The sequence below is a fragment of the Macaca fascicularis genome, chromosome 1, assembly GCF_037993035.2.
Source record: "Macaca fascicularis isolate 582-1 chromosome 1, T2T-MFA8v1.1".
NCBI lineage: Eukaryota > Metazoa > Chordata > Mammalia > Primates > Cercopithecidae > Macaca > Macaca fascicularis.
The window spans coordinates 231,469,013-231,494,776 of NC_088375.1; the positions used below are offsets into that span (position 1 = coordinate 231,469,013).

At 56.9% G+C, this 25,764-nt stretch overlaps 1 protein-coding gene across 27 annotated transcripts in view; it reads right to left on the reverse strand.

The window, feature by feature from the left end:
* The window catches only part of PRDM16 (PR/SET domain 16), a 366,115-nt gene that overhangs the window by 23,510 nt on the left and 316,841 nt on the right, over positions 1 to 25,764 (reverse strand). For all 27 annotated transcript variants that reach the window (XM_074022537.1, XM_065530880.2, XM_074022501.1 and 24 more), the window contains 5 exons: positions 17,086 to 17,188; positions 10,536 to 10,743; positions 8,720 to 8,867; positions 7,968 to 8,121; positions 311 to 1,727 (listed from right to left, as the gene is read on the reverse strand). In XM_074022537.1, the coding sequence (XP_073878638.1) occupies positions 311 to 1,727; positions 7,968 to 8,121; positions 8,720 to 8,867; positions 10,536 to 10,743; positions 17,086 to 17,188 (2,030 nt within the window). The remainder of the gene's footprint in view (positions 1 to 310; positions 1,728 to 7,967; positions 8,122 to 8,719; positions 8,868 to 10,535; positions 10,744 to 17,085; positions 17,189 to 25,764) is intronic.

The following is a 25,764-nucleotide window of genomic DNA, read 5'->3' on the forward strand; positions in this document are numbered from 1 at the left end:
GAGGGGCTCGAGACCAGCTGTGTGATGTCTGAGTGGTCATCAGTGCAAGAAAACCGCACATGTCTGGGAGCACCCATCCTGGCCTCCCAAACACGGCCCGGGCCAGGCACCTAGCTTAGGAACAGACAAGCCAGGCATCCTCCTGAGGGGTGCAGACCCCCCCCAAGAACAGGGGCATCTTCCTGAAGTCAGCAAAGGCCAGGGGACGACCTTGGAGGAGCTTGAAAGAGACACCAGCATGCACTGAGCCCGCCCAGCACTGCCGTGGCCCCGCCCCAGGGAGAACCAGTGAGGCTGGGGTGCTGAATACCTGTAGATGGGGTCCATGAAGAAGGGCGAGGGCTTGGCGTAGTGGAGTGGGGGCTGCTGGGGCATCCGCGCCGGGCACACCTGAGGCAGCCCCTCACCGACACCCAGCTTGCGTTCCCCGTAGACGTGGTTCTTCCGGGGCTCCCGCCCGCCGCCGTTCTGGCTGGCACGGGCCCGGCTGCCGATGCTCAGGTCCAGTGGCTGCTCCTCGCTGGATGCGGGTGCCGAGGGGCCCTTGGGCATGGGAAGGACGGGCTTCACGTCTTTGGGCTTGGTGGTGAGATCGAAGGGGCACTCGGCACTGGGGCCGCCCACCTTGAGGGCGTCCCGGGGTGACTTTGGCTCGGCCTTGACCAGCAAGTTGTGGGCGAGGGCTCGGTCCGTGAAGGGGTAGAGGGAGTGGGGAAAGTTGGGCAGGAACTGGAAGGGGAACGCTGAGTGGTAGGGGAGCGAGCCCAGCTTCTTCTCCTGCATCCCCATGAAGCCGGGGCCAAAGTACTTCTCGGCAATGGACGCGATGGCCTTGATGGAGTCCCCGGCAGCGCCCGTTGCCGTCAGTAGCTGCTCGTCAGGCGGCGGGAAGAATGAGTGCTGGGAATAGAAGACAGGCACCTCGGCCACGCTGTTCGGGGCTCCCGGGGGCGCCAAGCCGCCCCCAAACTCGGGCTGGCCCTCGGCCGACTTGCCCTTGCCCTTGTCCTTGTCGGGGTCGCTGTCTACGTCGCTGTCCAGGTCCGAGCCCGTCCCCGTGGTCGTGTCCAGGTCGGTCCCCGTGGTGGTGTTGACGTCCTCAAAGTCACTGCCGTCTGACATGTCGCTGCTCCTGGTCTTCAGCTTCTCCACACAGGAATCCTCCAGGCGGCTCTCGAACTTCTCCTCGGGCCCCGCAGCTGCCGTCGTGCCCTGGCTGCTGTTGCTGACGGCGGAGACCAGAGGCAGGGCTGGGTTCCCCAGGGGGCTGGGGAGCTTGGCGTCCTGGGTGTGGTTCAGGGGGCTCTTGAGCAGTGGCGTGGGAGGTAGCAGAGGCGGCCGGGGGTACAAGGACGGAGGGAAGATGCCCGGGAAGCCGGGGGTGAGTGCGGGGAACGCGGGAGGCGCCGTGGAGAAGGGCAGGCTCCCTGGGTGTGGCCTGGAGGGGAAGTACTCGTTGAAGCCCAGGCTGGCATGATTGAGGCTGGGGGAGGGTTTTGCTTTGTCCATCATGGGACTGGGGGTCAAGGGCAGGCCCGGGGCGAAGATGCCGCCCGGCGTGTAATGGTTCTTGCCCTCGCAGAAGCGCCGGTGCTTGTTGAGGGAGGAGGTAGTGCTGAACATCTGGCCGCAGTCCTTGCACTTGATCTGCGTGCGGCAGTCGGCGTGCATCCGCTTGTGCCGGCACAGGTTGGAGAACTGCGTGTAGGACTTGTGGCAGACCTCACCTAAAACATCAGCAGGAGCCAAGACAAACCCGCATGAAATGACCGGGAAACCCTGCTGAAAATGCCGCATGAAATTGCTGGGAAACCCAGCCGCTGGAGGGGCGGGGCTGGGGCTGGAAGCAGTCTGGGTGCACATGCATGGGCATGGGCGGATATGTGTGTACTGTGCGTGCATGTGTGTGCATACACACAAATATACAGGCAGGTGCATGTGTGTCTGTGTGCGTAAGTGTCCGTGTGGGGGGGGCAGGTGTGCATTCTGCAAGCGTGTGTGTCTGAGTGTGCATACATGTGCACACATGAGCATGTGGAAATATATGTGAGTGTGCATGCGCCCACCCCAAGGCTGGCCTCCAGTGACCAGAACAGATCCTGGGGTCAGTTGGTACAGATCCTGCTGTGCCTCCACCTTCTTTGCTGGAGAATGGGCTTGCGGCTGCTGTTCCCACCTTCCTAGCCCATGGTGTTGCTAATTTGGGAGCCAAGATTTTCAGAAGTCCCTGGGGAAGGCGAGCCTGCTCCCCAGGGTGGGGCACGGGCAAAGCGAAGGTATGTGATGGTGTCTGCCACCCCATCAGTGGACTCAGGGCAAGCTGGCTCAGGGACTGCCCTGCTTTCGTCTTCACTTCTGCAGCTGTTCTAGGAGGGGTGGGGGCAGGATGCTGACCATGCAGACTGGGCCTTCTCGTCTCTAGAATTTCACAGTGTTCCTGGTGTCCTCCGGCCTCCCCCTCCACCCCAGTTCCTGCTGCCTGCACCCCAGAGAAGGTAGCCTCTGGGGTGACACAGACAGTTCCTGAGGTTCTCAGGAGGCCCCAACTCGGGGAGCTCAGACTTTGGGGCTCCTGGTGGTACTCGGCCACCCTTTGGAGATGGCTCGAGGTGGACATGGATAGGAGGTCACCCTGGGCAGGAGCCCCATGCAGAGGGACTATTCCCTGCTTGAGAAAAGTGAAAATCCTGCCACTGGGTACCTCCTCAGACTGGAATGGAAGCTGCCATGCCCAGCTCTGGCTGGCAAGTGCCAGCATCTTCTCTCAACAGGAGAGGGCAGTGCCGGCCCGGCCAGAATCCAGGACCCAGCGGCCTGGGGGTTCTGACCATTTTCCTAAAGGCCTGTGAACGGGTGTCACCAAATTGCCAGCTTGTCTTTTGCCTCTTGTTTTTCTAAGAAAGGGAGGAACACACACACATCTACACGCACACACACACAAGCACACACCACACTCATACACATGCACACACACACCACACACGCACACACAACACACACACACGCACACACAACACACACACGCACACCCCTCCACACACATGCACACACACAACCACAACCCCACAAGCACACACACACCACACACTCACATACACACACACCACACACCCCCACACACACCACACGCATGTACACATACACCACACACACACATCACACACACACCACACACACAACCACACACCATACACAGCATACATACACCACACACATACCCCCCCCACACACACACACGCATGCACATGCACACATGTGCACACACACATGCCACACACACCACACAGACGCACATACACACCACACCCACACCCACCACACACACAACCACACACCACACACATGCACACATACACCACACACACACTCATACCACACACACGTGCACATACACACACCAAACACACACCACATTTACATACACCACACACCCCTCACCACACACAACCACACACAACACACATGCACACCCACCACACACATGCACACACATGCGCACACGCACACACCACACACGCACACACCACACACACACACACACCCCCTGGCGAGTGTCTCTCTCTCTCTGTAGGACGATTTGCTTCCTAAACACAGCGCAGTGGAAACAATGATTTCAGCAAGCTTCTCGCTCACCAGAAATGGTCGGCGGCCTGATCTCCTTCGATTCCAGCTGGGAGCTTTTCCCCTGAGATTATCATGTTCTTTCATTACAACATCTATTTATATTAACCGCTCTACCCTCCTGCTCGTCCAGCCTGGCGGGGCGTGTGCAAGGCTGAGGGGAGAAGAACTTGGTCTCGTTTTATCAAATCTGCCCTCTCTGGAGGGCGGCTGATGGACAGGTGACCCTCCACAGAGAGGGTCTGTAAATGCCCCTCGGTCACCTTCCTGGCCCTTGGGGAGGCGCTCAGCCCTGCCGGCCAAACCAGCACACCCTGGCTGTATCCTGGCCTTTGCCAGGCCCTAGTGGTGCCTGGTCAGTGGCTACTGCCATCCTGACTTGGAGACTGGCTTTGAGCAGCCTCTGGCCCAGGGCAGCTCCAAGGAGGGGCCTCCCAGGCCAGCGGCTGTGCCTGGGCTCAGGGACCTTTGGTTCCCACCCATTCTCACTGATGGAGGGCCCTGAAGTGGGGAGATGTGCAGAAGGACTGGGGAAGAGGAGGCGACTGGAGAGACTGGGGTCTGTGCAGGGGCAGGTCCTGAACCCTGGGGATGGCCTCAGCTGGCTCAGAGCTGGCAGAGGGAGGCAGTGACCTGAAAGGGTGGAGGACGGCCTGGGCAGCCAGTGAACCGGACCTGGGGCCAGCGCCTGCAGAGGGAGCCCCCCCGGGTCCTGCCGAGATGGGAAGGGTCCAGGCTGGTGCTTGCTCTGGACGGCAGTTTCTTCTCCTCGCAGAGTATCTGTGTGAATGCACACTCACACTCAATCCTGCACAACTCACACACACCGACACACGCACCAGCTCACGTGCCCACACTCACGCTCTCACACACATCGACACACACACCAGCTCATGCGACCACACTCTCACACTCTCACATGTGCTGACACACACACCAGCTCACGTGCCCACACTCACGCTCTCACACATGTCAACACATGGACCAGCTCACGCGCCCACACACATGTGCCGACACATGCACCAGCTCACGCACCTACACTCACACTCACATGTGCTGACACACACCAGCTCACGTGACCACACTCTCACTTGCGCCGACACGCACACACTTGCACCAGCTCACGTGCCCACACTTACACAATCTCACACATGCCGACACACACACCAGCTCATGCACCCACACTCTCTCACACACCGACATATGCACCAGCTCACGCACCCACACTCACACTCTCACACATGCCGACACACGCACACACGCACCAGCTCATGTGCCCACACTCACACTCTCATGCTGACACATGCACACATGCACTAGCTCAGGAGCCCACACTCACACTCTCACACACGCTGACACATGCGCCAGCTCACGTGCCCACACACGCTCTCACGCCAACATGCACCAGCTCACGTGCCCACACTCACATGCTCTCACACACATCAACACATGCACCAGCTCACGTGCCCATACTCTCACACACGCACACACTTATTAGAGCAAAGGCCCTTTCTGAAAAGTGCCCAGTGGGAACCTGTCCACCTCATTCCCGGATATACTTCCTCTCTCTCCTGTTCTCCTCTCCTCTCTCCCTACCCCCCTTTCTCTTATACCCATGCACACACACACTTGCGTGTACACACCCCAGCGCACAGGTGAGTTCCTTGGTGGGAAAGACATCACCAGGAATGACACCCTGTCCGTCTGTGTGGCCCGTGAGGTGGGGGCTTAGGGCTTCCATCTGCCTGTGCCATGGGTGTGTCACCCAATGGGTGGACAGAGTCTGGCTGTGAGTGCCTGCGTGACTGTGACCTCTCCTGCAAGCAACTGACCGTTCCTGGAAAGGGTCACACTATTTGGGCTCCCTCGCTTGTTTGCAAATCCTCCTCTCCAAGCCTGAAGACCCCCTTCCACAGGTGCGCCAAAGGACGCTGTGCCGCGGCCTGGGGGATACCGGGGCTGGGTTGCGTGTATCTGATCTAATTTCTAAGGGAATGAGGTCTTTGTAAACCCGATCTGCCCATCTCCGGGGTTTTCCTTTAAGCTTTATCCCCTTAGCCAAAAGCCAAGGCACAAAGGTGAGCCAGGAGTGTGGACAAGAGGTGCAAGAGCCGCTGAGGCCAGGCAGGGCCAGCAGAGCTTCCCTGTCCTCACTCCCTCCACACGGGATGGGGAGCAGCTTGCAGCGTGGTGGGAACTGTAGGCTCCAGCCGCCCAGGGTGCTGCAGCTCCTGGAATACACATCATTAATGTGATGCAATGGGACTTTAGAATGCCCGTCTGCACGCCCAGAGGGGCAAGGACGTTTAAATCTAGGTCCAATGTTTGTGCTTCTGAGCTTGCTATAGAACTCCGCACTGTCATCTGAGGCACTGACTGGTGCTGCTCTCGCAGTGGGAGTCACTTGACCTGCATCTGGGAGCAGTCACCCCCAACCCCAGCCCCTGACTCCTGCCCAGCTTGCCCAGTGCTGGCTTCTCCCAGAGGGAAGGGGTACTGTGCATCGGGGCGCCAGAGCCGGGCACACTGCACGCAGGCTCCTCCTGGGAGATCGGTGGTCAGCAAATGGGAAAATGGTACTTGCGGAACGGCCAGCAGGGAGAGCTCCGTCTCCCTTTGGCTCCTCAGTTGGTGGGAGCATGTGGCCCAGGTTGGGCTGGGGGCTGAGTCACCCCTAGCAGGATGGCTGGATGCTGGGGCTTGGGAGGTGGGTGGGACGAGCACAGCCTAGGTGCTGACAGGGCCTGGCAGGCTGGCGGGCACAGTTCTTGTGCAAGTGGTCAGTGCCTGAGTGGTCCTACATCAGCAAGAACACCTGAGCCCAGGTTCTCAAGCTCCCAGCATCCCTCCTCTCCATGCTGATGCAACAGAGCCTGGAAGGTTCAAATCACCCAGCCAGGGGCCAGGAGCCGGGCTCCCGGAGCTGAAATTTGGGCTGCACAGCCTGGCCTTGAGTGCACAGTCACTTAATATCTTGTGGCCTCACTTTCCTCCTATGACAGCTGGAGACAGAAGCGCCCCACTCTCAGGCTTTTGTGAGGATGCCACGTAAGAATGCTTGGGAAGCGATGACTTGACACAACGTGTGTGTGAACTGATGACTCGGCACAAGGCCCAGCAGACAGGACGCTTCAGAGGCCTCTGACTTCACTGAGAATCAGGGTCAAAGTCCCTGCACTGGCCTGCAAGGGTCCTGGGACCCGGCCCCGGTGACATCTTACCTCTCTCTTATTTATTTTTATTTCTTTACAGACAGAGTCTTGCTCTGTTGCCCAGGCTGGACTGCAGTAGTGCGATCTTGGCTTACTGCAGCCTTGAATTCCTGGGCTCAAGACATCCTCCCACCCTTAGCACCCTGAGTAGCTGGGGCCACAGGCACGCACTCACATGGTTGGCTAATTAAACAACTTTTTTTTTTTTTTTTTCCGGTAGACATGGCGTCTTACTATGTTGCTTAGGCTGGTCTTAAACTCCTGGCCTCAGGTGATCTTCCTGCCTGGGCCGCCCAAAGTGCTGGGATTACAGGCATGAGCCACCCCCTGGCCGTTTCTTCTCACTCCCCTCACTCACTCCTTAAACAAACCCTGGCCTCGGGGCCTCTATGCTCACAGCTCCTCCTGAGCCTCCTCCACAGGTGCCCAGGGCTCACTCTCCTCGCATCTCTGCTGGAACGCCTCTCATTGAACAGGCAGGCGCAGCTCCCATGCCAGGCTGCCAGCCTGGCCCCCTGTGAGGCTGTAACCCTGCACCGCTGCACCCAGAGCTGTGCCTGCTGCCTTGCTTATCTGGCTTGCCTGTCTTCTCCCGTTGGTGTGCGAGGAGCCCCATAAAGACAGCTGCTCTTTTATTTAGGGCTGGCCCCGCACTGGAACAGCGCTGGGCACACACAGGGCCCCCTAGAGACACCACCCCGACAATCCCCGTGGGTGTCTGCTGGGACTGCCACGTGCAGGGCAGCACAGAAACACGCTGTCCTGCAGTTCGGCATGGGTGGGTAGTGAGTTCGCGGGATGGGAGTAGCCACAGGGAGGGAGGGGCCAGCTCCTTCTGCAGGACCCTGGTCCCTCCCATCACCTGCTGCCCCCCTCCAGCCCCTGTGAGGCGAAGCAAAGGGAGCCGTGGAGGAGGACGGGATGGGGAAGGGGAGCAGTGAGGGACAAACTCGGAGGGTGCCTGCTGGGGAACAGGCTGCACATGGCACAGATGTCAGAACCTGCCAAGATGCTTTCGGAACAAACTGGGGTCCCTTGGATTGGGGGAGACCTTGGGGGACGGCACACCTCGGCCCGACTCCCACAGCATCCGAGCACTCGGAGGGCGGGCAGCCAGGCTGGGCGACCACTTACATATGAAAGGTTTCACCGTGCTGTGGATATGCTTGTGCTGCTTGAGGCCGGAGGACGTGGCAAAGGTCTTCCCACAGTCGGGACAGGCGTGGGCCCGGGCGCCCACGTGCTGCGAGCGGATGTGCCGCTGAAGGTTGCTGGGGTCCGTGAACACCTGGGGAGACGGAGGCCGTTGGCTCATGCCCTGCCTGGACACCCGCCTTGGCCTGGTTCTGGCTGCCGGACCAACCAGCCTTGAGAGCAGGGCCCTGCCTGTCTCCCTTGCCACGTTGCGGTTTGCACCGAGCAGGGACAGGTCTCTGCTGCAGCCAGGACCCGCTGGATGGCCTTAAGTGAGCCACGGAGCCTCCCCAGCTGCTCTCCTCAAGAACAATGACTGAACTGAGGCTGCGTGAGACAGGGCTGCAGAAAGCGCTGTCAGCTGTGGCGCTGCGACCCTGGCGGGCTGGGGGTGGAGGCTCAGCCCCACAGCCTCTTCCTTCCACACTGGCGGGAGGACAGGAGCCGTGCCCGGGAGGGGCCTGGGTTCTGGTCTCGGCCCTGATCCTTCTGACCTGGGGGACACAGTCTTCCCTGAGACTTCCTTTCCTTCCTAGTAACACGGAAGGGCCCGAGCCACCACAGGGGCCTCCTGCCCACTCTGCTGCACTCCATCTGCATTTGGACCAGGGGGTGTAGGGAGCATGAGAGCGGGCGCCCGTCTGCAGCCTCCCGCTGTGGCGGGGTTCAGATGCGGCTGCCCTGCATATTACCTTCACGCAGTTTTCACATTCGAAGCGTTTGCCGCTGTCGTGGGACATCTGGTGGCGGATGAGGTTGGACTTCCAGTTGAAGGCCTTGGGGCACTGGTCGCATTTGTACTCACGCTCCTCCGTGTGGATGACCATGTGCTGCTCCAGGCTGTGCAGAGGATGGGGCTTACTGTGGGGCCCAACTACCTACCCTCTGCCCAGGACGGGACCCCAACCCCGCACAGCTTGTTCCCAGTGCCCCTTTGGAGCCCCCACCACACTGCCGGGGGACAGAGCACATGCTGGCGTCTCCCTGCCCACCTCCTCTCTGTGATGGCTGGGGTGTAAGGGGCCGAAGTGGCCTTCCCCTAGCAGATGAGGAAGCCGGCACCTGGACGGTTCTATCCCTCACCCAAGACCACCCCCAGGGCGGCTGGAGGCAGGGCTGGATCCTGGCCCACACTGCCTGGGTGCCTCTCAAGATGGTCCTGACCTTGAGGCTAAGCTTGGGCCTAAGAAAAAGGGGGTTCAACGTTGGCATGAACCCAGGAGTGGGGCAAGTCCCCAAAATCCAAGGACGCCCCTCTGAGTGCTGGGCACACACCAAGGAGGCAGGCCGGGAGTCACTCGGGGGTCTCCAGGTGACACGGAAGGGTGCAGGGCACAGCTGCTCGGAGGGGCCGCTGCACTTGGATGAAGGAGTTGCTCTAATTCCCTGCTCTCGGGGGACCCCCGGCTTCCCCCGTCCCAGGGATGACCGTTAATCTTCATGAGCAAAGCAGTGATATATCACGGCTCGTTAATTACGGGGCCCAGCCATCCATTCAGATCAGAAACGCCTGGTTCCCGAGCATCAGGAGACTGTATCTTTTCCCCTGTTGTTAATTGTGATTTATGTGTTTATGTAAAGAAAACACGGACCCTCTTGAGCGGCGTTTACTGGGAAGGGCCGCAGTCGGGATTTGCCCAAATGCTTATTTTCTCAGTCATCTGTTCCGGGTGGAGGGTTTGCCGTCCCCAGGGAGCGGCGCGGGGATGGGCGGTAATCCCCAGCAATCACATAGGCGGTTAGTGGCCTGATGGGCTTTGCTCTGACTTTGCGAGGCTGTCCTGGAGGAAACCCTCAAAGGCAGGAGGAGGGGCCCATGCTGGAAAAGTCTCCATAGCTCCTTGCAGCACTGGACTGAATGTCCTGGTTTTACTCCCCAGAGAGACCAGGAATCTTGTCGTTCCCAGGTGGTCACAGGTCCCTAAGGCTGCCCAGGTCCCAGATCCTGGCTCCTGCCTGGTCTTAGGGCAGGGGAGGGCCAGTGTGGGCCCGCTCACGTCTCTGAAGCCCCTCCTGGGACAGGCCGCTGCCATCCGGTGGGGGAGCAGGGCTGGTGTCTTGGGGATAGGGGTGACCCCTTCCCGCTCTTGCCTACCATCTGAGAGGGAGTCGTTCCTGTGTCCGGAGGGTGGGGCCGCCATGAATCCCTCAGTGGTGGGTGCTGCCACCCCCATCCTGGCCTAGGACCTTATTACAGAAGTAGCCTTGGGCTGAGCGGCTGCAGGTCTCGGCTCTGGCCTGAGTTTTCTCCTTTCTAGTTTCTCCCCATAGCGGGCTGGTAGGCAGGGCCACGAGCCTAGGAGGTGGCTTTCTGGGGCCAGGACATTTGCGGTCAGAGCCAGGGGACACCTGCGGCTCTGGCCACGGGAGCCTGCACCTGCTCTGCAGTGTCCCCCCAGGGGTGCATATCCCCCAGGGTGTGTCCCACTAGGGGGCCCTTTGTCTCCACCTGTTGGGGGGCGAGGCGGGGGAAGGGAGGTGGGGAAGACTCAGAGGAGGGCGCAGCACCTGTACTTGTTGGGGAACATCCGCTCACAGTCCTTGCACTCGTGGGCTTGGCCGCTGCCACCTCCAAGGCCCTCGGGCTTGAGCTCCTCAGCCAGGCCCTCGTAGAGCGCAGCCCCCACCGAGCCGCACGTGTACTTCTTGTGGCGCCGCAGGTCCAGCTTGGACTGAAAGAGTTCGTCACACTCGTCACAGCGGAACGTGGGCTCCTCTGCAAGAGACAGAACGAGGCGGTGGTGAGAGAGCCAGAGACCCAGCCCAGGGCTCCTAGGGGACTCTGGAGACCTGGCCCCTTCACCACGGTGCCCCAGGACCTGCACCCAGGCTGGCCAGCCCTGCTCTGCCTCCTGCCAAGGTTCATCCTGGGGCCCACCAGCCTGCCATGGAAACAGGCATGTGGAGTCCCCAGGGCCCAGCCCTGGGCAGCACCAAAGGACCCCCGAATCTGTGCCTCAGCGGGAGCCCCGAGTGACACCCGGCCCTGCCTGTGCCTCAGGCAGCCACCGTGGGCTGGAGAAGGCCCCGAGCTTGGGAGTGGAGGAGGAAGCCGGGCCAAGTGCTTTGTTTATGAATCAGGAGAAAAACGATGACAGAGCTCCAGTGCATATAATAAATTATTGTCGTCAAGGTCAAACAAATTAAAAGGGGGGCAGCTATTATTAAGTTTACGAGGCAGCATCCTGACCGCCTTGCCAAGCCAAACAACCGGCCTGGAGCTGTCATCCTGGTGGGGGGCTCTGGGCCCGTCCCCGCCTCCCCTGCCTGCAGCAGCTGGGCCGCAGCCTTCCGTCTAAGACAGGAGGCCCCTCCCCGCAAGACGCCTCAGCCCCCAGCTTGGAAAGAACGCTGGCACTGAGCTCCTTCCCAAACGAACTGAACAATGGTGTGTGCACCAGTGTGTGGGTGCACGGGGGCGTCTTGGGTGTGAGCATGCAGCTGTGTGTACACATGTAAGTGTGAATATCAGCGTATCTGCATCCACATTTGTGCACCTTTGTGTGACTGTGTGTGCGTGTCTATGCACTTACACCCATGTTTGTGTGGGGCTGCATGGGTACACATGTGCACGTGTGTGAGGGTGTGTGTTCCTGCATGCACCTACATGTGTGAATATTTGTGTTTACTGGCATGTTTCCATATCTGCACATGTGTGGTTTGTGTATGCCTTTGTGTTTAGGTATGTGAGCACCCGTGTGTTCATGTGGGTGCATAGTGTGAATGCATGTGTTTCTGTCTGCATGTGTGTGCATTTGTGTTATGTATGCATAAGTGCATATTATACATATATGTTTGTGTGCATGGGTGACCGTGTATTATGTGTGCATGTGTGTTTGATGTGCACACATGGGCGTGTGAACGTGTGTGAACATGCACATTGTGTGTTGACCTGTCTGTGTGTGTGTGTGCGCCAATGGGTGTGCAGTTGTGCACATGTGAATATGTGTACACATGCTTGTATATGAATGTGCATATGCTAACGTGCATGTTTGTGTTTGTGTGCATGTGATGTGTGTGTGCATGTGATCTGTGTGTGTGCATTTGTGTGCTTGTGGGAATGTGTGTTTGGGTGTGTATGCATGTGCACAAGGACTGACCCAGTGCCCAGCGCTGAGCAGAGTCTTAATGAACTTGGTCTGAACGTTGGCTCAAAGGCCTGAACCTAAGGATTGCTGAGGAGAGGAGGGGATGGGGGCAGATGGAAGAGGGCCGTCACTTCCTGTCCCCTCCCTGTGTCAGAGAGACCATCATGGTCATAGGCCTTTAGAGTCCTAAGGAAAGGGTGGGCTGCTTTGCAGTCTGGGCAGTGCGGGGGTTGCCAGAAGTGGCACCTCCTTGCTGACTGGAAGCTTCCCTGAGCCTAAGGGTGTAGATGCTGCTATTTGGCCTAGGCCACCCCAGCACCCCTGGCGAGTCCTCAGAGCCTGGCTCCTTGAGCCTCAGGTGCCCAGGTGGGGATTCCAGCAGGGTGCTGGCCCTGAGAGACCACAGCAGGCATACTGGATGGCACCTCCCCCCCCCACCCTTGCCAACCAAGGCACAGACACCAGCTCTCCAGATGTGATTTTCACTGCTGTCTTTGGACAGAGGTGAGTATCTGGCTGACAGGGAAGGGGTGCCTGGCCGAGAGGAGCCCCGGGGGTGTGTGCGCTGGGGGTGAGTGGGCGGGCACCACTGCCGGTCAAGATGCGTGAAACACTGAGATTTCGTTCTCAGCCGGTGTCCAGGTGTCCTGGTCCTGCTCGCTAACCTGAACCTCAGGAAAGCACTGGTCTGGGGGAAAACAAGATCATGAAGGGAAAAAAGCCAGAGGATTCCTAGAGCCTGCGTAGTCCACTTCCCACAGGACTGCCGTCCACACCTCAGCTCTGTTCTCTGGGGCTTGGAAGCCTCCGTCCCAAACCTCTCCGGGGAAGGCTGCCACTCAGAGCTTCCCAGACGCTCGCTGAACAAACCAAACCCACCTAGGAGCTGCCAGGAGGGATCCTCAGATGGAGGGATCCTCAAACAGGGAGCATGGACTGGGGGGATCCTCAGACAGAAGGGGTCCTTGGACGGTGCACAGACTGGGGGGATCCTTGGACAGGGTGCACAGACTGGGAGGAGGTGGGTGAGAAATACTCACCCCAGAAGTCTACAAAATGCCACCTTGAAATGTGATTCAGGCCTGCAGATTGTTCAGAAAGTGCTCAATGTGCAAGTGATGTGGGCGGCAAGGCTGACCCCTGGGGTCTGGTGGGAGCCCCACGTGGCAGGTCCTGTCCTCAGAGCTTAAGAGAATCCGGGCACTGAAGCCTTGCACGGACCTGCGAGCACCCAGGGAAGGGCGATGGTATTCGCATGCCCGCTTCAGAACTGGCAAACTGAGGCTGGGCGAGACTGAGTTGCTTTTTCAAGGAAGAGGTGGGCCTGAAGCCTGCCCATGGTTTTGGGGCCCAGGAAGCAGGGCTGGCAGGGCCCCAATTTCCCACTGAGGGTTTTGGGGAAAGCGAGGTGAGCCTGTGACAGAGGGATGCTCACCGTCACGCCCTCTCAGGCCTTCCCTTGTCTTCAGAAATTGGGATTTTCACTGGGTAACAAGCCCTGCAGATCTCGGCACCAAGACCACTGCGGAGCACAGCCAACCCGCAGACCCGGGAAGCTGCCTGTGGGTGGATTCCAACGTCCCCGGCTGGAAGGAGGCTGAGATGGGGGCCTCCAGCCAGCATCGTGATTCAGTTAGAAATGCCAGCTTTTATTTTACTCTTTCTGGACCCAGTGAAGAACAATCACAGAAGTTGAAATTTGAAAACAAAGACAAGAAGAAATGCCAGCCCCACCTACTCATATTACTGACCAACTTATTTTTTCCAGTTCTCATTTAGAATTTGGGATGAAAATAAAAATTTAGATTGCAAGTGAGAATCCAGTCTGATTCTCACTCCAATGGCTTTGGAGGGTGCCCTGGACGTGATGGAGCGGACTTCAGTGACCATCCCTGCCCTGCTGCTCCCTGCCCCCAGCCCTCCACGGACAGAGCTGGGCCCCCATCAGAGGACAGGGCCGGGGACAGGACACACCTGAGCCTGGCCTGCCCTTACTGAGTGGTGTGGATGGGTCTCCCGGCTGTCTTCCAGGCAGGTAAGGCTGGCCCCGAATACACCCCTGGGGCTCGTGGAGGGGCCGGAAGCGGGGGTAGTTTATGGCATTTTCACTTTCTCGGCACAAGAAACTTCTGCCTTAAAGAAATGCTGAAAGAACACGACCTATTCTGATAATGTTTCCCATCTTCTTATCTCTGATCTCACGATCTGGCTGGCTCTGAGCTCATTCGCTCTGTGCCCCGTGCACTGCCTCCTCTTGACCTCTTCTGAAGAGAGGAAAAGCAAATTATCAGGAGGCTCTCTCAAAAGAAAAGCGTATTGGAATGGAAGTAACTTTCTTTATTTTCTCCCAAGAGCAAAAAGTTCTCACGAAAGAGAATTCTTTCGTCTCCATTGTAAGTGTAAAAACAAAACACAAAGTCAAATGCATCTGAAAGTGGCTTCCCCATGGTCTGAGTCACTTGTGTGAAAATGGGCCTTGCATTCCTGACAGAGCCGCAGCTCTGCAGAGGGAATGTGTCCAGCCCCGGGACTGCGGGGCAGAGGCTCGGTTCTCCCGAAGCAGGCTGGCCCCCAAGGGTCTCCTGTGTCTTCTTCGCTACCTGAACGTGGTCTCCAGCCAAGCCCTCTTCTCCCAACAAAAGCGCAAAAAACAGTGATCGGAAATGAAACTCTCTTCATCTGGCGGGGGTGTGTGAGCTGCTGTACAGCATCCACCTGTCACCTACGCCAGCTGAGCCAACGCCGTGGTGAACTCACATCTTGTTTGTCATATCTGCGCCTCGCTTGCCTATCTGAAGTTCCATCAGCAACTTTCATGGCAGAGCAGGAATGTAACAGAAAAATAAATCAGTGCCTAATGGCCCCGGAGAGCCGAGGGGTTCACAATTATGTGGCGTCTATGTACTAATCTACCAGACTCGAGGCTCAAAGGAGCTCGAGAGCCTCCTCCAAGTTCCTGCAGTGATAAGGGGCTGGCTGCATTGAGCTGGGGTTGGGATAAAAGATTTTTTATGATAATTATCTTAGTGAGGAACATTTTTGCATTTTCTTTCTGTGCGATTCAGAGTTTAACTGGTGGGGGAGGCGGTTACTGGGGAAGCATGATCTTGACAGGAAAGAGGAGGGAAAGTCAAATATTTGATGTTGGGCTATTATGTGTGGCAAGCAATTAGCCCACAGATGTTTGATAAATTATTAGGAAAATGTAGACCCAGGTTATTTAATATCGGGGCTGGAGGGGGGTGGGGAGCAGAAATCAAGGTTTTTAAAAAACCTTTTGGAAGAAAGAAATTTCATTGTACAAATGAAATTCCATAGTCAAGCACTCTCCTTAAGTCAAGTAGATTTGTCTCTTGGAGCTCTTGTGTGCTATCTGAGATTCATAGATCTTTTCAATAATTATTTTAAGGAAAATGAGGCCTTCCTCCCTGCTACCCAGATCTCAGCAATTTATTTTTCTTTTCTCGACGGCCTAAATAAAACCAAACTTTAGAGGACAGTGCAGATAGGCTTCCGCTTGTTAAACTGTCATTCTGTGGTCATTTCCTTTCGGACACTCAGGGACATGAACGGATACTGCACCAAGGAAGGACCCCGCTAGCTGGGCCACGGTCGGTGATGGAAAGGGTAAATGAAGGCAGAGTTCTCCATGTCTGGTCTCAAAGCCTTCCTGCTAATTCCAGCACCATTCCGTCACCGTGAAATCAGAGTGGTTCCTTGGAGAAACTTGCAGTGAACCGCATTAATCATTAAGCCTTGGTGTGTTTGGAGGGGAGGTCCAAGAAGCAAGCAGGAAAACTCAGCCTCCCTTCAGGCTGCAGCACCAGCAGGAATCACCAGCTCCGGAAATGGCCAGGAGGGAGCTTGCGTTCCTATTCACTTGTGGGGTCTCACCCAAAGAAAAGCAGTTAGGCTTGAACTCTGGAGCCGTCTGCTCAGAGGGACCGGCATGGAGCCGATGGGCCAGGGCCCCGCTGCCCACAGAGCCTTTCCTGGCCAGCTGTTCCAGGACCCCGTAGGGGAATGGACACATGGCTTCATGATGTGACCATCCCTGCCCTGCTGCTCCCTGCCCCCAGCCCTCCATGGACGGAGTTGTGCCCCCATCAGAGGACACAGCCGGGGACAGAGGAATGAGCCTTCATCTGGGAAGAGCTCATCTGTGTCGGGCTGGAATTTTCTCAGGCATCCTCTCAGCTGTACTTGGGTGCAGAGGAAGGTGAAAGGGAAACTCACTTGTCCCGTCTCTACTCGACAGAGAGGGGCTGGCCGATCTAGGGAAAAGGAAATTCGGAAGGCTTCCCACAGCCCAGTCCGGAAGAGCAGGGCAACTCCGCATCACTGTGAGACCCACCTCAGACCCTGCATTTTCCCTCTGCCGAATGAAACTTCCCCTCACACTTCTCTTGGACTTTTAGCTACAGATGCACATTTTGCTTTGAAAGACACACATGCCATCATCTACTCTCTTCAATGAAACAAAATCTTTCCACAGCACAGAGAGCTCTGGGGCAGCCAGAAATGCTTCGAAGCTACAGAACTGGCTCGGTGTTTGTTCGTTTACGTTCCGGGGAAAGCAAAGGCTGCTGTTGCTGCTGCTAATAAGAACAATAGCAATAATAAAACATAGTTTAAAAAAATCACCTGGGACCCTAACACTGCAAAGCTGTCATCCACTGGGTATCAGTTCGCCCACTGCCCGAAGCCCTTCTTAAATTCTGGGTGCACCTCCTGGGTGCCCCAGGGAAGAGGAACAAGAAAGCCATTAGGTTGAGCCTTTGTGGGGGCAGGCAATTTCTGCCGGCCTGGGGTCTGCAAAAATGGAGGCACCCGGCAGTTGGGGGCCGCTTGGCCCTCATTAGGTGGCTTGAGGTGATGAGAGGCCCTGGGTCCTCCCAGGCGTCTGCTCCTCTTCCAGGTGGGCTGGGGTCTCCCAGGGGCCGTGGCCCAGTTCGGGGGAGGGGTCTTACCGTCCAGGCAGGGCGGCACTGTGCCCAGCGGGTAGACGCCTTCCTTCACGTGCACCAGCAGCTCCTCACCTGGCTCAATGTCCTTAATGACTTTATAGTAAATCTAGGATGGAGAGACCAGAGAGAAAGGGTGAGTGTGGTTTGCTGGTGTCTAGAGAGCCTCTCAGTGCACACTTAGCCCTCACACTGTGGACGCAGCTCAGCCTGCACTTGATTTTCCTCTAATTGCCACCAAGAGGGTCTCCTCTGGAACTTTTGCGGAGTATGCACAGAAGGAATTGCGTCCCCTTTTAATTTGCTTTATTGGGTTTTAGGATATTCATAAAGGGGGTGGCTGACTAAATAGGTAGGATCCGCATCAAAGTTCCCAGCTGGGGGTGTCCTGGGGGCACAGCAGAGCCCTGCTTCCACCAAGAGCCCACCTGGGTGGGTTCTCAAGTTTCTTTTGTTCAATTTCGTGTATGTAAGTGAGACACCCTTTGCCAGTGGTGGTGGGGGACGGGGAGCTCAGGGTGTGGAGTGAATCTGGTTGTTTCTGAAAGTGGCCATGAGCTGAGCCTGGCCAGTGGGTCAGGACACGGGGCTGTGGTTCTTCCATGAGTGGGGATGCCATCAGCCAGGATGGCTGGGGTGGGCAGGACTGTGTGCCCACTGTCAACTTGGCGCCTTGAGGCTGACCCCACAGGCGAGAGTCTGGGATGGAGGACACCCTTGAGAACTGGTGGGCTCAGGTAGATTCTGCAGCCTGGTCAAGCCCTGGGGGCGAGGGGACCTCCATTTGGAACTCCACTCACTGAGCAGTGCTGTTGGGGGCTGTGTCACCGTGGCTTGCCAGGGGCCTCCTGAAAAGAGGAGGTTGTCTTGGGGTGTGGACGTGGTGGTCGAGATGAAGAAAATTAGAAGCTCAGAAAGGGGAGGCTGGGCCATCTGAGGCCTGGGTCAGGGCGTGGGCTGTGCCGCCAACACCAGAAACCCTGCGTCTTTGGTCTGGGAGTGTCTGGTGGTAGGTGTGTTTCTCTTGGGGGAATCATTGCCCACCCTGCACATGTGGGTGTTTGAGACTCTCTTCTGATCACAGTAACTGGGGAGCTTCCAGGGACCTGCAGGCCTGGCCGGAGGACTGGCTGCGAGGCTGGGGAGAAGCCCAAGGGAAATCCACCTGCCCCTGCGGGATCTGGGGCTGAGGCTCCTCCAAGAAAACAGAGTGGTTCTAGACTCAGAAAGGGAAGAGCTCCCAGGGATGGAGGGGACACGGCCCTCCTTGTGGGTGACACTCCCATCCCCACTGACCATCCTGTGTCAGGCCAGGCTCTCCAGCAGCTGGACCTGGGTGGGGTCTGTGGCTGGACACAGCTGGGCACCCCCAAGACAGGGCTGGGCATGGCCCCTGCATGTTCCTTCCCATGACCCCCACATTGTGGATTTCACTACAGTCTGCCAGTCCCAACTGACTCCAGAATGACACCAAGGAACTCTCAAAGGACACACAGACGCCACAGCATGACTGTAACGCCCAGTGTCTGTTACTCCCAAGACACCCAGACAGGAACTGCACGCAGGAGGATAGCAGGCGCACAGCCTCCCTCAGCAGTGTGTGAAGTTCCCTTAGGGTGCGTCACGTCACAAGTTGCTAAAACTATGAGGAGATGTAAAAGTGGAGAGGAGAAATTGGCCCACGGTAACTTCTTCAATTAAACCCATTGTTATTAGGACCCCAGTTTTGTATCATCTTATCAAAAAATAAAATCACACAGTGGCTGAATAATTGTCTCTTTTTCGAAAAAGAAACTTGAGCCACTGTATTAGAAAATTGGACCCAAAGTGCAGGATGAGAAGCGCCAGCTGGGACAAAGCCCGGGTGACCCTGTGAGCCGTGCTGCGGGTGGCATTGTAGCAGACGCAGGTGGAAGGGGCTGCTGAGTGTCCGGCCTGGCTGACGCCCCTGGGGCAGGTGGCCTGGTCCGGGCACTGGGCAGGAGAGAGGAGGGTCAGCGGGCGCATCGGAGGCTTCTCAAGGGTCCCTGTTAGAGGGTGATGTGGACCCTGGCCTCCGGCCCCTTGGCTCCAGGCTGCACCCCCCCCAACATGGAGGGTCCTGATGTGAGACCTCTGGCATCCTCCGGCCCACCCCGCTGCTCAGCCCCGCTCCAGTGGCGGGCAGAGGGCTGGTGGGCAGACGGGGGCTGGGCGCGGCCCTCCTGGATCCTCCGCCTGGCCCCCTCCGAGAGCCTGCGAGACTCCCCTGACCCCCGCCCCCAACCCATCCCCTCTCTGAAGCCCACAGACACTCCCAGGACACCGCCCAGACTCCCTTCTCTACACCCTACCCTCCCAGGGCAGCCAGATCTCCTGGGATGTCCCCCACCCAAGGGTGCTGGTCCTCCAGGGATCCCCCACCCCAGCTCCGAGGGCGCCAAGCCTCCCTCCTCTGATCCACGGGGCTGCGGAAGGAAACCCCTTCCCCCCTCTTCCCCCAATCCGAGGGCCCCCGTGTCTCCTGGGACCCCACTCCGGCTCCGAGGGCACCAGATGGGCCGGGAGACCCTGCCCTCCGGCGCAGACACTGCCCTGGAGCCGCCGCGGCGGGAGGGCGGCTGGGCCGCGGGCGCCCCCTCCCTGGCCCGGGACCTGCAGGAGGAGGGCGCCTTGGCCACGGAACTTGGAGCCGCAGTCGGAATTAATCGCTATTATTGCTGATCGCAGGGCCCGAGGCGGGGCGGGGCGGGGCGGGGGTCCCCGACCTGCCTCCAACTGCTTTGGGGGTCAGAGGTGAACGGGAATCCGCGCAAACTTTTCCGAAGTCGCAGGCCCCGCCCTTGCCAGCGGCGCTGAGGTGCAGACAAAAGCCGGCTGCGTTTTTACAGCCTGTCCCCGGTGTCACAAAGGCCTTATCAGCCAGACGCGCCGAGAACGCCACTGTTCCTGGCCGGCGGGGTCAGGCGACTTCCCGGGACAAAGGCCGGCTGCGGTGGGAACCGGGCGTCTGCGGACCCAGCCTGGGCCGGCTCCTGGCTCGAGGGCGTCACAAATTGCGCATTTACTGTACTGCAGGCCCCTTCCTGCAGGGCCTGTCATAAATTATGACTGCAGCTCCCTACACATTCCTGCCGTCTGCTTATAATCCTCCTTCCTTGTGCGACCCGCGGTGGGTCCTGCTCAGACCGCACTAAGGCAGCATGGTGGGAGAAGTTTGTTCAAGCAAAAATAAAGTCTGGAGTTTCTGATAGCCTTTAGCCCCCAGCAGCGGCCTCAGGGAGGGGGACTGGCCCCCAGAAAGGAAGAAGAACAGTATATTTTCTTAAGCGACAGCATCTAAGCATCTATGCCTTTTTATAAACACTTGCGTCCGCTACGCTGTTGAAGTCGTGCCTGAGTCCCCGGGTTGTGTTGCACCGGCAAGGCTGGAATTTTCTCTTTGGTTTAAGGATCTGAGAGGGTGGGGAACCCTCTTAACAACAGCTGAGTTTACTAGCGCCAATAAATGTCTGCTCTAAATGGCTTTAAAAAATAATGACGCCAAACAGACTGGATTTGAAGTTAAGTCCTTGTTCCAACACTTCAGGTTCTCTTTGTAACAACAATGACTTGACTGAACACGGGTGAACCACACGAAACACGGGTCCTCGGAATTCAAACTGTATTTAGCATGACCCTGCCTATTTTCTCCCCCTTTTATCACTTTCCAGACACAAAGTGGCGGCTTCTTGTAGGTAAGCGGAGTTCTGGGACAAATAAATGGCCACGTTCTCAACAGAAGGCAGAGAAATTGCCTGCGAGAAGCCTAGAGTCAGGCTGGGGTTTCGGGGTGTGTCAGCGTTCATTCAGGCGGAGCCTTTTATGAAAATTCATATCATTGCTCCCCCGCAATATTCTTTAAGACACAGAAATCATTTAAATTTACAATGGCTGCCAGCTTTGGGATACCTTCTCCTTACAGGTCTTTAAAGAAAGCTTTTTAAAATATCAAATCAATTCACAAGAAGAGAGACGACTTTCGAATATGAAGCTCTAAGTGGTACGGTTTTCATTCCCGCTTAATCATAGGATTTAACAACATACATAGACGAAAAACTCCACGTAAATGCCACCAGGAGGGAATCACCAGACTGCAGACTAAAAGGCACTGGGGGGAATCTGAGCAGCGGCTCTTCCTGTTTTCTCTTTCCTGGAGTAAATGAATTTTTTCCATCAAGCGAACTTTTGGGCTTTCTTGTCTCTTTTGGACCAGTATAAGAAACTTTAAAGGCAGGCTTGAATCAAATAGGTGAACCCTGCTTCCATGTGCTTACTGGAAAAAAACTCAATCGCTCACCATTCTGGATTTCAGAATTCAACTGTGCTTGAGTTTGCTGTGCGAGAGGCTTTTCTCACAAAACATGTGAAAGCAGCCAGTGGAATCGAAATTCTTCCAAAACCGTCTCCCAAAAGCAAATTCCCCTGGTGACCCAGTCTGCCTCTCACCTGGCCTTGGGAGAGAGAGAGGACGTTGGTCTGAGGATTGTCCCCTGCATTTTGGTTTTAGCTCTCGGGACCTCCCCCGGGGCGAGGCGGCTGGGTCTCCGCGCTGCTCCCGGCTTCATTTTAACTCCTTGCTGTCTCCACGCGCTGTGAGTGTGGGAAAGCGCTGTGATCCCCCCAGCCCCGAGGCTGGCCCAGAAGCTGAGCATGTAGTGGTGATGGTGCTCTAAATGCCAGCAGGGCCAGCGCCCCGATTTGCAGTGCTGGGGTATGGACAGAGGTCTCTTTTCTCCCTCCCCTGTGCATGCCTGTGCTCACGAGCCTGCCTCTGGCCGGCCTGGCTTCCCAGCTTCCCGGCTTCCTCCATGCTAAGCGGCTGGAGGAGACCACAATCAGGCTCCCAGACTGCAGACAGTCCTGTCCTCTGGCAGAGCGAGGAAAAGCCCGCTGGAGTCCCGGGCTTTGCCACATTCTTCTCCTCCCGCACACGGCTGAAGCATTTTTATTAAGCCTAAGTTTTATGATTGTGTTGTGTGCGATATGCCGTCACCTTCCCAGTGATCAGACACGAAATAAAACTCTGTGTACACTTATCTGTTTCTAGTTGTGTGGTTTGGATCTGGATTATAAAAATGTAAAGGACGGGTCCACAGTTAAATTACCTTGATCATTCTTAAATAGCTTCTTCTAGTAAAGTGAGCTTGTGATGAGCAGGAAAGGAATACACACATCCCGACAGGTGGTTTGCGAAGGGGTTCAGACGGCACAGTTGAATTTAAACCTTTTTTTTCACCAAGAAGTGGATCAGTTTGTTCCAAAGGGGGCCCCGTAAAATGGGAATCAAAGCAACTTGAATATGCTTTGGGTCTTTTGTAAGCTGGTTATGAAATGCTGAAAGGAGCGCCCTGCCCTCCTCCTTCCCATTTCAAGGCGGTAAACTGTATCTCATGGTTGGAGGCTCCTGCGTGCCCTGACCAAATTACCAATCTATGATTTTTAATTTAAAAAAATTATGAGGATGGTCGGGGGTGATGGCTCCCGCCTGTAATCCCAGCATTTCTGAAGGCCGAGGCTGGTGGATCACTTGAGGTCAGGAGCTCAAAACCAGCCTGACCAACATGGTAAAACCCTGTCTCTACTAAAAAATACAAATTAGCCAGGCATGGAGGCAGGCCCTTGTAACCCCAGCTACTTGAGAGGCTGAGACAGGAGAATCGCTTGAACCCGGGAGGTGGAGGTTGCAATGAGCCGAGATCGTGCCACTGCACTCCAGCCTGGGCAACAAGAGTGAGACTCTGTCTTAAAAAAAAAAAAAAAAATTGTGAGAGATAAAAGCAAAGGGAATGTGGACATGTCTGGGGTCAGGGCAGAACAAGATGATGGGTGTTGGATGCCGTCCGTTTAAAATCTCAACCCTGACAGGGCATACGCCCAGACAGAAACGCAGGACACAGGTCAGAGCCCAGGATGACAAAGCAAAAGAGAAAGGCCCTCTGCCGACCCGGGAGACCCCGGGTTCTCATGCACACCCAGCGCGGGCTCTTGTCCACGTGGTGCTGCCTGGCCACCGGCGGCCACTCTTCTAACACAATGCCTTTGCGGAACATGCTCTGTGGGGGGGCTGCGCTGCTCCACGGCAGGCGCCGGGACCCCTGCTCTGCCCCTGGAAGGCGCTGGGGTTTCGGGGTTTGTCTGCTGCCCAGGCAGCCCCAGGGCACTGTGCAGATTGGGGCTGCTTTTCTCAACTCAGGGGTGCTGCAGGTTGTTTGCAAGCCCCACAGCCGTTCCGAGGTACACTGGGGGGCCCGCACCCGAGTCTGGCTCCCTGACATTTGTGTTCAACCTCAGCTCCGTCCCCCGCCATCCTCACCCCGCTAGCCAGTTGACATCCCACCACCAACATTCTTGCCCTATTGAGGCAACGTGAGAAAAAGAAAAACCAAAAAACAAACAGCGCCGGCCGTGAGAGTCCCTTCCCTGCCTCACGCGTCCCCCTGTGGGCGCTTCATCGCCAAGCTCTTGTTTTCTTTCTTAAAGTTAAAACAAATTCAGGAACTGCCCCTGTCTGTGCCTCCTGAAACATCTCAAACCAGTTCATTTGTTCATATTTACAGGAGAAAGAACCACCCAGGGGTGATCTGAGTGTCTTGAATTTTCCAAAAAGGAAAGTAGGAGCCGGAGGATGGTGGGGGGCGCATCCCCGAAAAAGTGCACGGAGATCCCGAGGGTCCCTCTTACGCTCATGCTCAGATGAGGCAGCAAGTCAAAGTCTCCCACGACGACTTCTGACACCTCAAGGCCCTACCTCCCTTGCAATCCGATTGCCCTGAAAGTCCCAGGGCAAAGGCTCGGTCCCCCAAGCTGTGTGCGTGGATGTTTCGCTCCCCGCAGCTCCCCAGAAAGCCTGTGCTGCTTCAGGAGCAGCGGCACCCTTGGCCTCGGAAGGGGCCAGCGTGCCCTTGGCTGTGATCTGGGGCCTCTTTGTGCAAATAGAAAACCACAAGTCCCCTTTTGGGCGACACGGCCGGGCCCAGGAGCAAATTCATGACCCAATGTGACCTCTGCCTCTGCTCAGCTCTCCCATGAGCCATGAGGAGGCCTGGGATGGGCCTTAGAGAAGCAAGGGCCGGGGATGGGCCCCGTCACCTCTCAAGACGTCCCCTGGGGCCAGGAGGGGGGATCTTATTGCTAGACGAGAATGTGGAGGTGGGGCCCACAAGCAGCCCCCTCAGCCCCACACCATGGGGATAGCTCTTGTTCATGGAGAGGACGGTCCAGTGCCCATAGGGCCTGAGATGGCGAGGGACAGGATGCTGGGCCAGCCCCGCCTGGGAAGGAGGGTATCCGGGCCTCCATGCCGCCCTCAGCTCAGCCGATCCTGCCTCCGTTCATGAGGCACCGCGGGGCGGCAGGGCAGCGGGGAGCCTCTGGGGAGGTGCTGGCCGGTTGCTGAGGCTTTCCAAGCTCTGGGGCTCACATGTCCTCAAGCCCCTGTCCCTTGCCTCTCCCCAGTGGCTGTGGAGGAGCACATAGCCAGTCCTCTTTTGTACAGGGCAGGTGTCTTGGGGCATGTTAGGCGATGCTAGGGAGAGGGACACGTGGTCAGTGATCTGAGCAGGCTTCTGAATGGGTCCTGGCCAGACAGACAGAACCGGGCCTGTGGGTGCTGCACCACCCAGCTCAGCAGGTGCCCTGGAGCGCCTGAAAGCATCAACTAGAGCGCCAGTACACTGCACAGAACCATGAGGGATGTGGGGGTGGCGCCGCCCCCAGACCTCATATCAATGCACAGCAGCCCGCATCCAGCGAAGGCCAGGAGGAGCCCGGGATGGGCCAGAGGAGGTATGTGACTCCCCTGCCTCCAAAGTGCCCCTGAAGTGTGGGTCTCACCCCAAGGACATAGGAGCACCCTGGAGCCCAGGCCCCAGTGTTTGCTTAAGTCCTGGCTGCCACTAGCAGGAGACTCAGGAGGAAAGCCCCAGCCTGGGTCCCCATCTGAATATCGACCTGAGTTTTCAGTTCAGAGCGACATCTCTCCTCTGCCCAGCAGGAGAGCTCATCTCTTCTGGGAGGCTGTGGTTTCCAGCACTTTCTTTTTAGGATATTTGGACCATCTTCTGCCCCAGTCTCCTTTTTCCTCTGAGAATGGGGGCTGAGGTCACATGTCTCGAACCTCAAAATGACGGTGATGCTTTTCTGACCGAAGTATTTTCCCTGCAAATTCGACGTTGTTTTACGGACCTCAGATGTTCAGATACGGTTCCTTCCCTTCTGTGTCTGTGCTGTATTAGAGGTAGGGTGTGTGTGCAATCTTGCAAAAGAGAGACAGAGAAAGAGAGAGGGAGAGAGGGAGGAAGGGAGGAGCATTGTTCACTCTTGTGTGTTTGTGTGGGGGGAGTGTGGTGTCCATAACAGCCAGAAAATCCCGGTGGAACTTCTGGCCTGGTGGAAATCTGAGAAATGGCATTAGTGTCATGTAATGTTTCTTTCTCAAAGAGATGCTGTTAAAAACTTTTTAAAAATCTTGGTTTTATTAATATTTCAGGGCCATTTTTATTTGAGATCCGCATAGAGTCAAATAGGTTGCTTTGCAGGAACCCACGTTTCCGTGGTCAAGGCCAGGGAATGGAAATGCTTTCCACTGCGGCCATGTGGCCATCACAGCGCACACGAGAGAGCATTAAAACACTAGATTGAAATCTATGATATCCCTTTCAAAAA